Source organism: Poecilia reticulata, linkage group LG5 (assembly GCF_000633615.1).
Source record: "Poecilia reticulata strain Guanapo linkage group LG5, Guppy_female_1.0+MT, whole genome shotgun sequence".
Taxonomy (NCBI): domain Eukaryota; kingdom Metazoa; phylum Chordata; class Actinopteri; order Cyprinodontiformes; family Poeciliidae; genus Poecilia; species Poecilia reticulata.
Genome location: NC_024335.1, coordinates 2910732 through 2924115, shown reverse-complemented (window position 1 = coordinate 2924115; position 13384 = coordinate 2910732). Strand labels below are relative to the sequence as shown.

Sequence of the window (13384 nt, the reverse complement as noted above, 5' to 3'; positions counted from 1 at the left end):
GTGGTGAGCCCATTGGAAGGGGGAACCACGTCTCCTCTTCGGGCTGAGCCCGGCTGGGCTCCATGGGTAAAAGCCCGGCCACCAGGCGCTCGCCATCGTGCCCCACCTCCAGGCCTGGCTCCAGATTGGGACCAAGGTGACCTGCGTCCGGGCGAGGGTAAAACAAGTCCAAAGTTAGTGTCCATCATAAGGGGTCTTCGGGCTGCGCTTTGTCTGGTTCCTCACCTAGGACCTGTCTGCCTTGGGTGACCCTACCAGGGGCATAAAGCCCCAGACAGCATAGCTCCTGAGATCATTGGGACACTCAAACCCCTCCACCATGATAAGGTGGCAGCCCGAGGAGAGGTGGTTTGAATTTAAGTTTGTCAATTGTTCTAGGAGCCTTTGGAAAACCTGCATGAATAATGCATCAGATAAATCTATCTGACATTCCTAAACCCATTTCCAATGGTTGTATTCATCATAAGGGATCTTTGGACTGCACTTGGTCTGGTTCCTCACCTGGGACCGTCTGCATTGGGAGGCATGAAGCCCCAGCAGCACAACTCCTAGGATCACTGGGACACTCAAACCCCACCACCACGATAAGGTGGCAGCCCATGGAGGGGATATGTGTGTGTGTGTGTATGTGTGTATTTAGTAACCTATTAATTATGTAAGAGAGAGAAAATGAGAGGGAGGAGAATAAAGTTGTCTGCAGACGACTCATAAGCTCAACAACACAAAAGCTTTATATTTATTACAAAGTATTAATCTAAGAATCAATTTCTTCCTGAAATAGAAATGATTTCTCATTAAATTCTCTGTTTTCATACTTTGATGGATTTTTTTGTTAGGTTTGTTATACCATCTTGGATCCGTTATTCTAAATAAAGACTAACACAAAGATAACACAGTAACTTTTATCTTTGATAAAAACCTGTTTGCGTCTTATAACAAACAAACCAGATGTAACAAGTTTGGGCTTCTTCAGGGTCCGAACTGAAAAGGTCCAAAAGTGTCAAATCAGCTTTATGTTTGGTATAAAAACAGGATTTATCAAAGGTAAATGGACTGAACTTGTGAAGTGCCTTGCTGGTCACGTTGACCACTCAAAGCGCTTCACACTACAGTCGCATTTACACACAGATATGCAGGTCGGGGGGCAGCTTGCTACTAAGTGCCCCACTCTGGGGCAACTCAGCATGTGGCTGAGGAAGCTGGAATCGAACTTACAACCTTCTGGTCACAAGACGACCACTCTACCACAGAGCCACAGCCGCCCTGAAAAAGCCACTGCATGATGCTTTTTGCTAATCTGTTTTAAAATAGAGATTTAAACTATAACGAGCTGCAATTCAGTGCAATTCAATACAAAAAGTGAGTAGAAAAGGCAAAACTAAAGGACAAACCATAAAAACACAAATACAGTGAAAATAAACAGAAATCATTATAATTAAAAGAATAATTTAAATTCTTAAATCAATATGTTGGCATAAACATTGAGCTGTGTGTCGTTGGGGCATCGAGCCGTCTGCCGCTAGAACAGCGAAGGGAAAAGGGAAAACGTTCAGCTAATTCAATCTGGAGTTTCTTTTGGGGACAATTTACAGCGACCAACTGACCTGACCCACATGTTTTGGGAAATGTGGGGGGAAACCGGAGTACCCGGAGAAAACCCACGCAAACACGGGGAGAACATGCAAACTCCACACAGATCATCTCTGTGAAGGCGCAGCGCCAACCGCTGCACCACCGTGCTGCCCAAGTTTTTTCCAATTGGGTTTGGAAGGGATCTTTTTTCTACTTTGTCAGTCGGTGGGGGGACTTTGACTTTTCAAATGTCGTCCTGACGGAGCGTCGCACGGCGCCTGACGGAGCGTCGCACGGCGCCCCGTTCACAATCCAAATTGTTCTTAGGCCTGATCTTGACACTCTTCTCTCTTTTGTTATCTTTTTGACTTCTTCAATCGGAAGAAGTTTCGGATTCTTTTCCAAATTGAATTTCTGGATTTTTTCCTTTTACCATCCTGGAGGGTTTGAGTATTATCCAAATCCTCCAGGATGGTTTCTGCAGGGATCTCAGTTTCTTCTGCAGATTCCAGATTTGAGGAACAACCTGGAAAGGTTTCTGCTGAGAATTCCTCCTCTGAAGAAACCTCTTGACTTAGAGCTCTGAACCGGCTGAAATGGATCTCAAAGTTTTCCTCCTCCTCTTGGAAATCTTCTTTTTCGGCTCTCAGAGGTTCAGGCATCAGGTCTTCTTTTGCTYTTTCCATCTCTTCCACACAAATGATCTCATGCTGGTATTTGTCAGCCTGTTTCACAGCAGTGACTTCAGATTCATACCGGCTCTTTARCTYCTGGTACAAAGCTTTGAACGTCTCCAACTCAGCCTGAGTCTCTCTTTCCTTCTCTTGCAGGAATTGAATCTCTTTGGCTGAGTTGTCAAGGAGGACGGCATTCGTTGTTCTCATGCTGTCGATCAGCGCCACGTCCTCCGACTTCTGCAGATAAGCTTTTCTCTGCTCAATGACCTGGAGCTCAAGGTTTTCTACTTGCTGGTGCARCATAGTAGAAAACCTTTGGTGTAACTCATGAACAAGCTTCTSTTTCATTKCKTWGTTKGTAAGAGCCGTTTCCTGCTTCTTCATCTTCTGCAACRATGTTTCGAGCTGCTGCTGTAATCCCATGATGTCTTTGTTAWACTTACTTTGTAGCTCATCGTATAAAACGTGAAGCCGATCCAGGTCACTTAGCAGCAGCTTCTCCATCTTTTGCAGAACTGTGAGCTCTCGCGACATTTTTTGGGAGAGCTCCTCCTTCTCAGCTCTTAGTTGTTTAATAAGCTGAAGGTTCTCATTCGTTGTTTTTAGGTTGGCGTTTTTCTCATCGTTCGCCTTCTGCCGGTATGTTTCTACGTCTCTTTTCAGTCCTGAAACCTGGCTCTCATACTTGCAAATGAGATCATTGTAGGAAGGTTTGCTCTGCTTCAGTTCTTCTTCCAAATGTTTCTCACGGTCTTGTAGGAATCTGATCTTTTCGGACATTTCTTGAAATATTTGGTCTTTCTCTGCTCTCAGCTTTTTAAGGAGCTGAATATTCTTTTTTGTTCTCTTTAAGCTGGCGTCGTTCTCATCGTTGACCTTCTGCCTATATGTCCTCACTTCTCTTTCCAGCCCAGAAACTTGGTTTTCATATTTGCAGATAAGGTCATTGTACCAATGTTTGGTCTGGAAGCTGGAAGCTAGAAGAGAGGGAAGTCTGGGCCTCTCTTCTGAAGCTGCTGCCCTCGCGACCCGACCCTGGATAAGCGGAAGAAAATGGATGGATGGATTTCAGGGGCATCAAACTAATTTTTGGGCCAGATCAAAAATCTAAAGTTCTTAGAAATTTTCAATTTCAGCAAATAAATCAAAGTAAAACTAAGCTGTTTTGTTTAACTTTAAACCACAGAGTCTGTCCATGTTCACACATCAATAAGACAAAGTTTAACTTAAAGCGATTTCAACCTCCATTGTTCCCCAGACAGCAATGTCTCATTCAGTTCGCTTTGGACGATAGCTGGACGACTGTCCTCAAAGGGAGGACATTAGCATTGCGGTCGCAGCAGCACAGAAAGCAGGACGAATTATTCTCTGAATCTGAAAATGAGCCCAAAAGTTTCTAAAACAGACATTTAACTGGAGACAACCTGCTAATTCTGCTACTATAAAAAAAATCACAGAAATAGGTTTTCTATCTGTAACAGTATTTAGTTTTTTATTATTCTATTCTATTTTATTTTAAATATTTATATTTTTATCATGCTAGCTTGGCAGATGTGGGTAGAGTATCCAAAAATTGTACTCAAGTAAGAGTAGAAGCACTTAAACATATTTTTACTCAAGTAAAAAAAAAAGAAGCTGTTCAAAAAATTACTCAATTAAGAGTAAAAAAGCATTTGGTAAAAAATCCACTCAAGAACTGATTGATCAAATTATTGATCATTTAATATTAAAAAAATACATCGTCAGAGGGACCCAAACTAGAAAGGTTAATGGACATTTTGGTATTTTAAAGACCAAAATGACAATAATTCATATAATTAATATAAAAATAACATTAGGAAATTTAATATTTTTCATTTAGTGGGTAGAAAATGTAACGAGTTACTACTTAATTTTATCTTGGTGCTTTTGGGGGCTGCTGGAGGTGTAACTGCTATGACTCGCATCTGCCTATGGCCGGCCCTGCCTCATAATGTGATAATGCCTCAGTCCCTGGGCGCCAGGAAGCTCATGGCAACCAGACCATCAGAGTTCACAGAAATAAACTGCAATTCATCCCCCAGAACCTTCACACGTCCTTCCTTTGGTTACACTTATTATAAATTCATAAATGGTCTGGAGCTGAAAATGAAGGGAAAAACAAGTTAAACTGCAAAGAAAAACTTCAAAATGCCTTCAGAAAGTTTGCATTACTTATCAATATCTCTTTTAAACACATCAAAACATAAGACTACCAGCATTATTATTATTACTATTATTATAGGCGAGTTATTAAAACAGACTCTTATTGACAATGACAGACAGACAGTAGTTTGATACACTTTTCTATTTCTGCTCAATCAACTTTTGCTTTTATGAATGTTTTCAAGGTGAAAAATTGAACAAAATGAAAAACAATTGTCTGTTTTTATTTTAATATGACAACAGTCCAAAGCTCTTTGGATCATTAGATTTCATAAAAATGTTGTTCATTGTTCAGCAAGTAAAACAAACAAACTAAAAAAATCACAAACTAATTTTGCATTTTTTGCTAAATTAGTTTTGCAAAAAATGCAAAACTAATTTTGCAAAAAAAAATTAGTTTTTTGCAAAAGTGATAGCAAAATGCTATCACTTTTTGCCACTAGGACAAAAAGTGATAGCAAAGGGTTAACTATCACCTTTTAATCAGGTGTAAATGAACCTTTTTCTGATGACTATAGACTTCTTAATTAATATTGATGAAAAAGTGCTAGTTCCCCTGGCAGATTATTTTTCCAATGTTATATGGGAAATAAGATAGGAAGACAGATTTCTTAGGCAGACCTGATACTGTTGCAGTAATCAGTGCAACTAAAGATAAACGTATGACATATATGACATACGTGAAGGTCATGTTATAAAATTAATTACTTGCATGTCTGTTTCAGTCTATTTTATTGAGACAATAAATTATATTATTGTCTCAATATATAATTTTTGTATATTGCCATATTTGTATATATAGGAATATACAAATATATTGCCATATATTTGCATATATACAAATATATGACAATTTGTATCTTAACAAATTGCCACATGTTATTATACTTTTGGCCAGTGGAGGTGCTATTGGACGAATGGAGCTATCTGAAAACAGACATACAGAAGAAGTAGCTCGTTAAGTTTTTAAATACCGTCTTTTGCTAATATTAATGCTTGTCTTTATATGCGCATTTTCGTTTTAGAACTTATGTGTTTATGTTTTAAACACTTGCGTGGAGGTTAATTTAAATTGCTCCTTTTATTGGGCGTTTAGCATCGGGCTAACCTGCTAGCTTTGTCTGCTTCGGTTAGTTCTTCTTCTGCTGCTGATATTTTGAGGCAATTTCCTCTTCCATCCTACGAGTGCTTCATGTTGAAGCACCTGTCCGCTGCCTGCGCTCTGCTCCCCCGCTGTCTCCTCGCTTCCTCTCCGCGTACCTTTAGCAGAGTCAGCCGCCTTCTCGGTCGGATGGAGGCGGCCGTGGTGCGGTGCCTTCCCGGGGAGCCGAAGCTCACCATCTCCTTCTGCCTGGAGGCCAGTCAAAAACACATGCAGCGGGACCAGAACGAGGCGCTGGGGAAGGTCCTGACTCGGATCTCCAACTCAATCGGCAAGAACCAGGCAAAGGCGAAAAAGTCAAAGAAGAAGCGGGATCAGCAGCCGAGCGAGGCTGCGGAAACCGCCGTGGTGAAGCTGTTCTTCAGGGGGGACGAGGTTCCCGACACGCTGCCAAACTGCGAGGCTTGGCAGGACGGAGCGGTGCTGCAGGTGGGAGAAGTTAAATACAATGTTCACAGGAACGCTCCCACTTTCACCACAGCTGAGCTCCCAGTGTCCCTCATGGCAGGCTTTCCAGTCTGCCCCAAGCTGCAGGTGGAGTTTGGGAACCTCCAGGACTGCGAGTTCATGTGGTTCAAAGAAACAAATACAAGGTAACTGTGGATTGTTGTTGTTTATTTCACAACAGTATTGTTCAAAAGACTGTGCCCGGTTTAACCTATTCATTAAAGCGGCCAGGGGGCCACTTTTGGCCCTTGAAATGATTTTGTTTGGCTGCAGACTACAAGTCAAGGATGGTAACTATTTGGCCAATGAAATAGAACAAACGTCCGATTTTCTTTTAATAAGGCAGCAGCCCGAAGCTCTTTTATGGTTTGGATGCTTAACAATATGCAAGTTTCAGAAAAGTGGAGTTTATCGTTGAGCAGGTAGAAAAGTTGCCATGAGCCTGGACACAACTGCCTGTCATAATAACACATTTTGTTGGACAATAAACTGTCCCAGAAGTTATTGCAATAAACATTATTGTTGATTTGAGATCATTTGCAAGTAATATTGAATACTTTGCTTTCAAAGATCAATAAAGTCAAAAATCAATAATGAATAATAACCCTAACCCTTCAAAGGGAGGAAATGCCTCTCTACACATTCAAGGTCTATGACGGCATCCATGAACTGCGAACTGAATCAAATATAGTTTTGATTCAGTTCTTCCATTTTATTTATTGAAAATGGAAGACATTTTCAATAAATAAGACAATAGAAACGACAAATAAAATGAATTATAAAGTCTCTGTAAACAAAACTGAAATTCAAAAAAATGTCTAGTTGACATCAAAGCACCAAACTGAAAACTTTTATCATCCAGTTTTTGGCAGAAAGAGAGAAGGAAAAAAACGCCAAATCATACAGATGGCAATTTCTCTAGCTCATTTTAATTGATCACTCAATTAATTTATTTATTGATAATTGTGACAAGCCTACGTTTGACACTGGAACTGTTTATAAACAAAATTAAAATTTTCATATCCTGAACCAAATACTAATTTCTACAAGGAATGATTGAAATAAAAGCCACTTTTTAAAAATTTCTTTAATTTATTTTTTACAAAAGAAAGCAGGCAAGAAAAAACTGATTTGAAAAAATAAGAGATTTTATTTATGAACCATATCGCTTAGCTCTCATATAAATATTGGGAATGCACGATATATCAGCACCAGCATCGGTATCGGCCGATATTGGTCTTTTTTTTAACTTATCAGTATCAGTCCGATAAATAAAACTGAGCTGATATGAACAACTGAAATTTACTTTTATCAATTTCTGGTGTTTTTCCCCAAAACTGTCAAAATGCTAGTGAAGCATAGATAACGTCAGTAAATTTGTTTTCAACAATATTAAAATTGGATATCAATACCTGCACACATTTTTCTATCTGTTCATCCCTAACAGATATATAAACTTTTGAATATTTTTAATAGCATTTTTACAGATCTCGGCATCCCTTAGAGAAAAGGTAAATCCAGACATTTTAGTGCTGAAAATTAGCATCTTTATTAGATTTTAAACCTAAAAATAGAAAGAAAATAGTTTGTTTCAGCACAAGAACACATTTTCTATATTAGATATTTATCAAAAATTAAAATAAGTATTTTTTTCTTAAGGATCATTTGTGACTCTAAATTAGTTTTACTTCGCTGACTCTTTTGATTGTAAAGGTTGAGATGCTTTGACTAGGCCGTCTGTGTTGCTGTTGTTGAATCGTCTTCTGTCCCTCACGGTTGTTTCTAACTTCAGTCCTAAAGACGCTCCGGCTCCAGAAGGCGGATGGACGCAGGTCGGATGCGAGCGAGTCCTCGTCCCGTCCAATCAGGACATCGGCTGCAGGCTCAAGCTGCGCTGCACTCCCAAAGATGGCAGCCGCACCGGCCAGGCCAAAGAACTGGTCTCCGTGGCAACTGTGGAGGCGGGACCGGGCGTGTGCACCTTCGACAACCGCCACGCGTACACGCTGAGGGCGGCGGCGTGGCCGGCGCTCAGGGTGGTGTCCTACAACATCCTGGCCGACGTCTACGCCCAAACGGATCTGTCCAAGACGGTGCTGTACCCGTACTGCGCCCCCTACGCCCTGCAGCTGGACTACCGGCAGAACCTGGTCAAGAAGGAGCTGGCGGGCTACAACGCTGACATCATCTGCCTGCAGGAAGTGGATAAAGGTGACCGCAGCTCAGAAACTGAAGAGTCACCAGTTCATTAAACATTACAAGCCCCAAGGAGTTAGTCCACTTTTAATTAAATACTAGAATAGGAGAGTTTACTAAACATAACGATGAGATTTCTGTTTATAAGGTTTGTAGTTTGATGTCATAATTCTTTCTTTCTGCCTTTTGTTTGTTTCCTTTGATCTTTGTTTCTTTCTTGTCTTTCTGTGTTTGTTGGTTTAATTTTTTCTCTTGTTTCTTTCATTCTTTCTTTGTTTTTCTTTGTTAATTTGTTTCTTTTGTTTCATTCTTTTTTTCATTTTCTTTGTTTCTTGTTTCTTTCTGTTTCTTTTGGTTCCTCATCCTTTTTTCTGTTTCTTTGTTCGATTGTTTCTTTTATTTCATTCATAGCTTTTTGTCTTTCTTTCCATTTGTCTTTCTTGGGTTAACTGGCTCCATCCATCCATCCATCCATCCATCCATCCATCCATCCATCCATCCATCCAGTTATTTTATAGCGTCTCCACCATTTTTGCAGGTTTTTTAAAGTATACTGACATTTTTCCTTTGCCTCAGATTCAAAATTAACTTTTTATTAAATGTATTTATGCCTTATTTTTGTGTAAAGAGGCTGTGACCTCTGACGTCTGTGTTGCACGCTGTTCATAATATGCTGGTCTTGTTAGGTTCTACTTTTTAGTTCTATAGTTTTCCCTGAATTTTTATTTATTTTATGAGATCAGCAGAAACAAATTGTTGCTCAGGATAATTTAAATCTCGGGGAATAGCTTGATGTTGTTGCTCGATTTTAAAATAAATATAGATTTACAAATGAATTATTTTATAAAGCTTCTTCAAAAAACTAGCATCTGCAAACTTATTTGTCCAGATTGAAGCTTTCGATATAAAAATATCACAATTTAGATATTTTTGCATGGACTTCAGTGAGTGTAAAGCAATAATATTTGCAGTTTCAAACATTTGACCAAAAACTTGATATTAACAGCTTCAATATAAAGTTTTTAATAGATATTAAGTCTTAATGTTCTGGACTCTTCAGGCGTGTTTGTGGACAGTCTGACTCCGGCGCTGGATGCTTTCGGTCTGGACGGCGTTTTCAGGCTCAAAGAGAAGCAGCATGAAGGACTGGCTACGTTCTACCGCAGGTTAGTCCAGAAGAAACTGTAGTTTAATCCCATTAAAGGTCATTTTTCATGCATTTGGATTAGCTTCAAAACCCAGTTTCAGTATTTCTCCTCCTATTAACTGGATTCATGTGGAAAAATGCTCGGTCCAGTTTATCTTTTGATTTTTAGGTGATATGGCTTAAAAATAACATATCAGAGATTTTCAGACCAGATTTGATTTTAGTAAATTTTATAGCTTTATTTTCTAAAAAAAAAAAAAAAAATGAAAAAGAAGAAATTATAATGGAGTTATTGGTAAAGGAGCCAGTAGAAACTGTTTGTGTTCAGTCTGGTTGTTCTCTCTACTGCCCCCTGCTGAGCTGCACGCTAAAAACACCCTGGTGTGTTTCAGGTCAAAGTTTCGCCTGCTCAGCTGTCATGACATCATGCTGAGCGAGGCCCTGACCTCTGACCCCTTACACTTTGAGCTGCTGGAGAAACTTTCTGCGAACAGCGACCTGAAGGACAGGATCCTGAAGAGGTCCACATCACTGCAGGTGCAGCTAGAAACTGGCTGCTCATTCAGTCGGCGTGTCTTTTTGTGGCAGATGGGTCATAAAATTACTGCTTTTGCAGCACTTTTTTCAAAAAGTTGCATATTTTTGGATGTGAGCTCACTGACTGCTGGGCGGTTTTAGTCAGCTTTCATGTCCTCTGCAGGTCTCTGTGCTCGAAGACCTCGCTCACCCAGAGAGGAAGGTGTGTGTGGCCAACACTCACCTGTACTGGCACCCAAAAGGTAACGACTATTTTACTTATCAATTAAACTATTGATTATTCTGATGATTGATTGGATTTTAAAAATGGGCACATTCTGCAAATTTTATACATTTAAGCCTTTTTATGCAATATTAGAAATACATTAAAAGATGCAAGTAAATATAAATAAGAAAATAAACATTATTTACATCATTTGTAGCATTTGGGTTAATAATCTTTACACTGAACCTGATTTCATGCTGAAGGCGGGAATGTCCGCCTGGTCCAGATGGGCGTGGCTCTGCAGCACCTGAGCCAGGTGATCGCTGACGTTGCACCTGGAGCACCACTGGTCTTCTGTGGTGATTTCAACTCCACTCCAGACTCGGGTAACAGGTCAAAGGTCAGGTTGCTCCATGTCTGGTCACCAGAGGCTGAACTGATCTGCTGGTTGATCTCCAGGTGTGGTCCAGCTGCTCAGCGAGGCGGCGGTTCCTCCACAGCATGCGGACTGGAGCAGCTCGGGTCCTGAGGAGTCCTGCTGCATGGCGCTGAGCTCCACCTTCCCGCCGCTGCAGAGCGCCTGCGGGCAGCCGGCCTACACCAACTACGTGGGAGGATTCCATGGCTGCCTGGACTACATCTTCATCCAGCCGCAGAGCATGCAGGTAGCTTCATGCTTTTCTTTGCACCATGATGATTATTTTTACCTTTACCTGAATCTGACCTGATTACTTTTGCAGGTGGAGCAGGTGATTCCTCTGCCCACCCACCTGGAGGTCACCACCCACAAGGCTCTGCCCAGCGTGGCTCACCCCTCCGACCACATCGCGCTGGTTTGCGACCTCCTATGGAACACGTGACCTCTGACCTTTTCATTGAGATGCTTTAACTTCCTCCTGCAGTCGAACACGGTGCTGCCTTTGAGAGACGCTGCTTCCCCAGAGATCTGTGGGCCTCATGAAGATGTTGTGGTTCAGTTCATTTAGCAGTTAGTTCATCGTCAGCACTGATGTTCAGCGCTCAGTTTTAATTAAAAGCTCTACGAAGATTATTTTACTTCGCAAATATCCAACAGGCTGAGTTACTGTCTTCACTTCTGGACAGAATTAAAGGGCAACATTAAGATATTGTTTATCATGAGATTATTATTATTATTATTATTATTAATGAGGCCTAATGCTGTTGCTCTGTTCAGATTAAGGCTGGGCGATAAGTCAATGTTATCAATTAATCAGATTTTGAAGATAAAACTTTTGGAAAATCTGGATTTTTTCTTACTAATGCGATCTTTGGGTTTCCTTAGTTCAGAGTGATGGCGGCCATATTGCATGTTTTACAGCTATATTACAAAATATTACAGTCAGGATTTGATTTTTATTTTTTAATTATGAAAACAGTTTTACAAGCATGCAGTCGTACAACAATAGTCAGTATGATGCAAAGATAAGGTAGCAATTTTATGACAACTCCATGAAAAATTAAAAATTAAATTGGGAATGTTGAGCATCTTGTGAAGTTGTACTTTGGTTTAAGTTTTACAAATAATTAATTTAAAAAAATACTGCTAATGTGTTAAATAATAGTTTAACACAATAGCATGAAATTATTTTCACGATCTGAGCAGCTCATGTCCGATTCTGAAAACTCTAGCCAAACTTTTTTTTCTCATTAAAACCTTTTTTTTTCTCTTGTTTTTAAGATGTTTTTCTGATCAAATTTAAATGTTATTCTGCTGGCCTGGTCCTAATATTCCATCATTCACCTCACTGAAGTGATGATAGAAACAAAACACTCTACTTTCTCTCCTGTGTAATTAATAGATTAAAATCAGATCTGGTATGAAAGAAACTGATTTTATTTTTAAGCCAGATTGCCCAGCCCTGGAACAGATTGACACATTCAGCTCAAACTCCTAAATCTTCATTTTTATGTTTTCTTAACTCAGCAGCTACACTTTGTCATGTTGGAACCACAAAAACAACGTTTAATTAGGAATTTATGCTATGAACCAGCATAAAGTGGCACAACTGCACAGAGGAAGGAAAACTATACTTGTTTTTCTTCAAATACTTTTGCGATGAACTGTAAATGGGAATTATATTGTAACTCTGAATAAACTGCTGAAGTCTCTGGTTGATTGGGACGAAATGAAAAACCCAAATCTGTTCATTCCCTGCAGGGAAATACAAATTTCATTTAACTTCTTAATTTGAATGTTTATTTCTTTATCAACCTGTTGGGTATACATCAACACAACTTTTTAAATCATAAATGTATGAATGTAACGCAGATAAATATTTGTAAAGCGTAACCGTGGCGACAATGTATTGTTTTTGCCACTGGGAGCAGCTGTTTAGTTTCTCAAAGGTTCAAGTTATATCTGAACTATGACCCCAAATCACAGTCAAGAAGAAAAGAACCAAAGTTCAAACCATCATCTTATCCCCTACTCCAACATCTCTCTGCCTGGAATTGTAACCATGCAAAGACTAAAGAAGAGCAGCAAAAGCAAACGAAGTGAATTAGCAGTGTTTACCAACAACATCATCCAGGACATGTTGCTGTGTTATATCATCTCTGCTTCCCAGAAACTGAATTATTGGCTTGAAGCCGTCATGCAGAAATTATCTTTAGTCAGAGGCCTACTCAGATTCATTGCTAGATTGACTGCTACTGGAGATCCTTCCTGCTCTCAACATCACCACCCACAACAACCTTTGAAGATACTTGGATGGTCAGAAGTATCACTACATTTAATTTCCTTTTTGGGATAGATAAGATTGTATGTTGTGTTTTATAAAGTTTGAATTAAATTCTGTCTTTTAGTTTCGCAGCCTGAACACAATCCGTTCTGGGACACATTAAACGGCAAACTACTACCTGATTTATCTGATCTAAAATGATTTTACAGCCAGAATACAACAGACAGGTCGGTCAGGATTGTTGTGACGTTCCGTTTCCGAGGTAGTAAAGTTACACTTCGCCTTTAATTTTCCCTTCTCGCCACGCTGTTTTTCTCTGATTGGTCAGAAGGGTGAAAGAGGCGGGTTTAAGTTGTTTGGGACATACCATAATTTGTCATTAAATGGAAATTTTAAAAAGTCTAAATAAAAATGATCGAATAGTTATGACACGCGCAAACTAGACTCCTTTTTATTTGGCTTAAAACAATAATATATTTATTTCTAGAGTTAAATAAGGGTTTAATTTTGGACAAATGGTTAAGTTTAACACCCCTGACTCGGCAACAGAAGTAA

At 39.7% G+C, this 13384-nt stretch overlaps 1 protein-coding gene across 1 annotated transcript; it reads left to right on the top strand.

Annotated features, from left to right (window-relative positions):
- Positions 1-5329: 5329 nt before the first annotated feature.
- pde12 (phosphodiesterase 12) lies at positions 5330-11267 on the top strand. Its single transcript, XM_008408353.2, has 8 exons — positions 5330-6188; positions 7835-8253; positions 9299-9404; positions 9778-9922; positions 10086-10164; positions 10391-10513; positions 10587-10792; positions 10868-11267. Exons 1-8 carry the CDS (start codon positions 5626-5628, stop codon positions 10985-10987), a joined length of 1761 nt encoding a protein of 586 aa, XP_008406575.1. The 5' UTR covers positions 5330-5625; the 3' UTR covers positions 10988-11267.
- The last annotated feature ends 2117 nt before the right edge of the window (positions 11268-13384 follow it).

Bases quoted from the DNA above. Each gene is read 5' to 3' on its own strand.
- pde12 (XM_008408353.2), top strand. From the start codon at position 5,626: ATGTTGAAGCACCTGTCCGCTGCCTGCGCTCTGCTCCCCCGCTGTCTC. The intron at 10,165-10,390 runs GTAACGACTATT...TTCATGCTGAAG, and splicing joins CCTGTACTGGCACCCAAAAG to GCGGGAATGTCCGCCTGGTC. The intron at 10,793-10,867 runs GTAGCTTCATGC...TTACTTTTGCAG, and splicing joins TCCAGCCGCAGAGCATGCAG to GTGGAGCAGGTGATTCCTCT.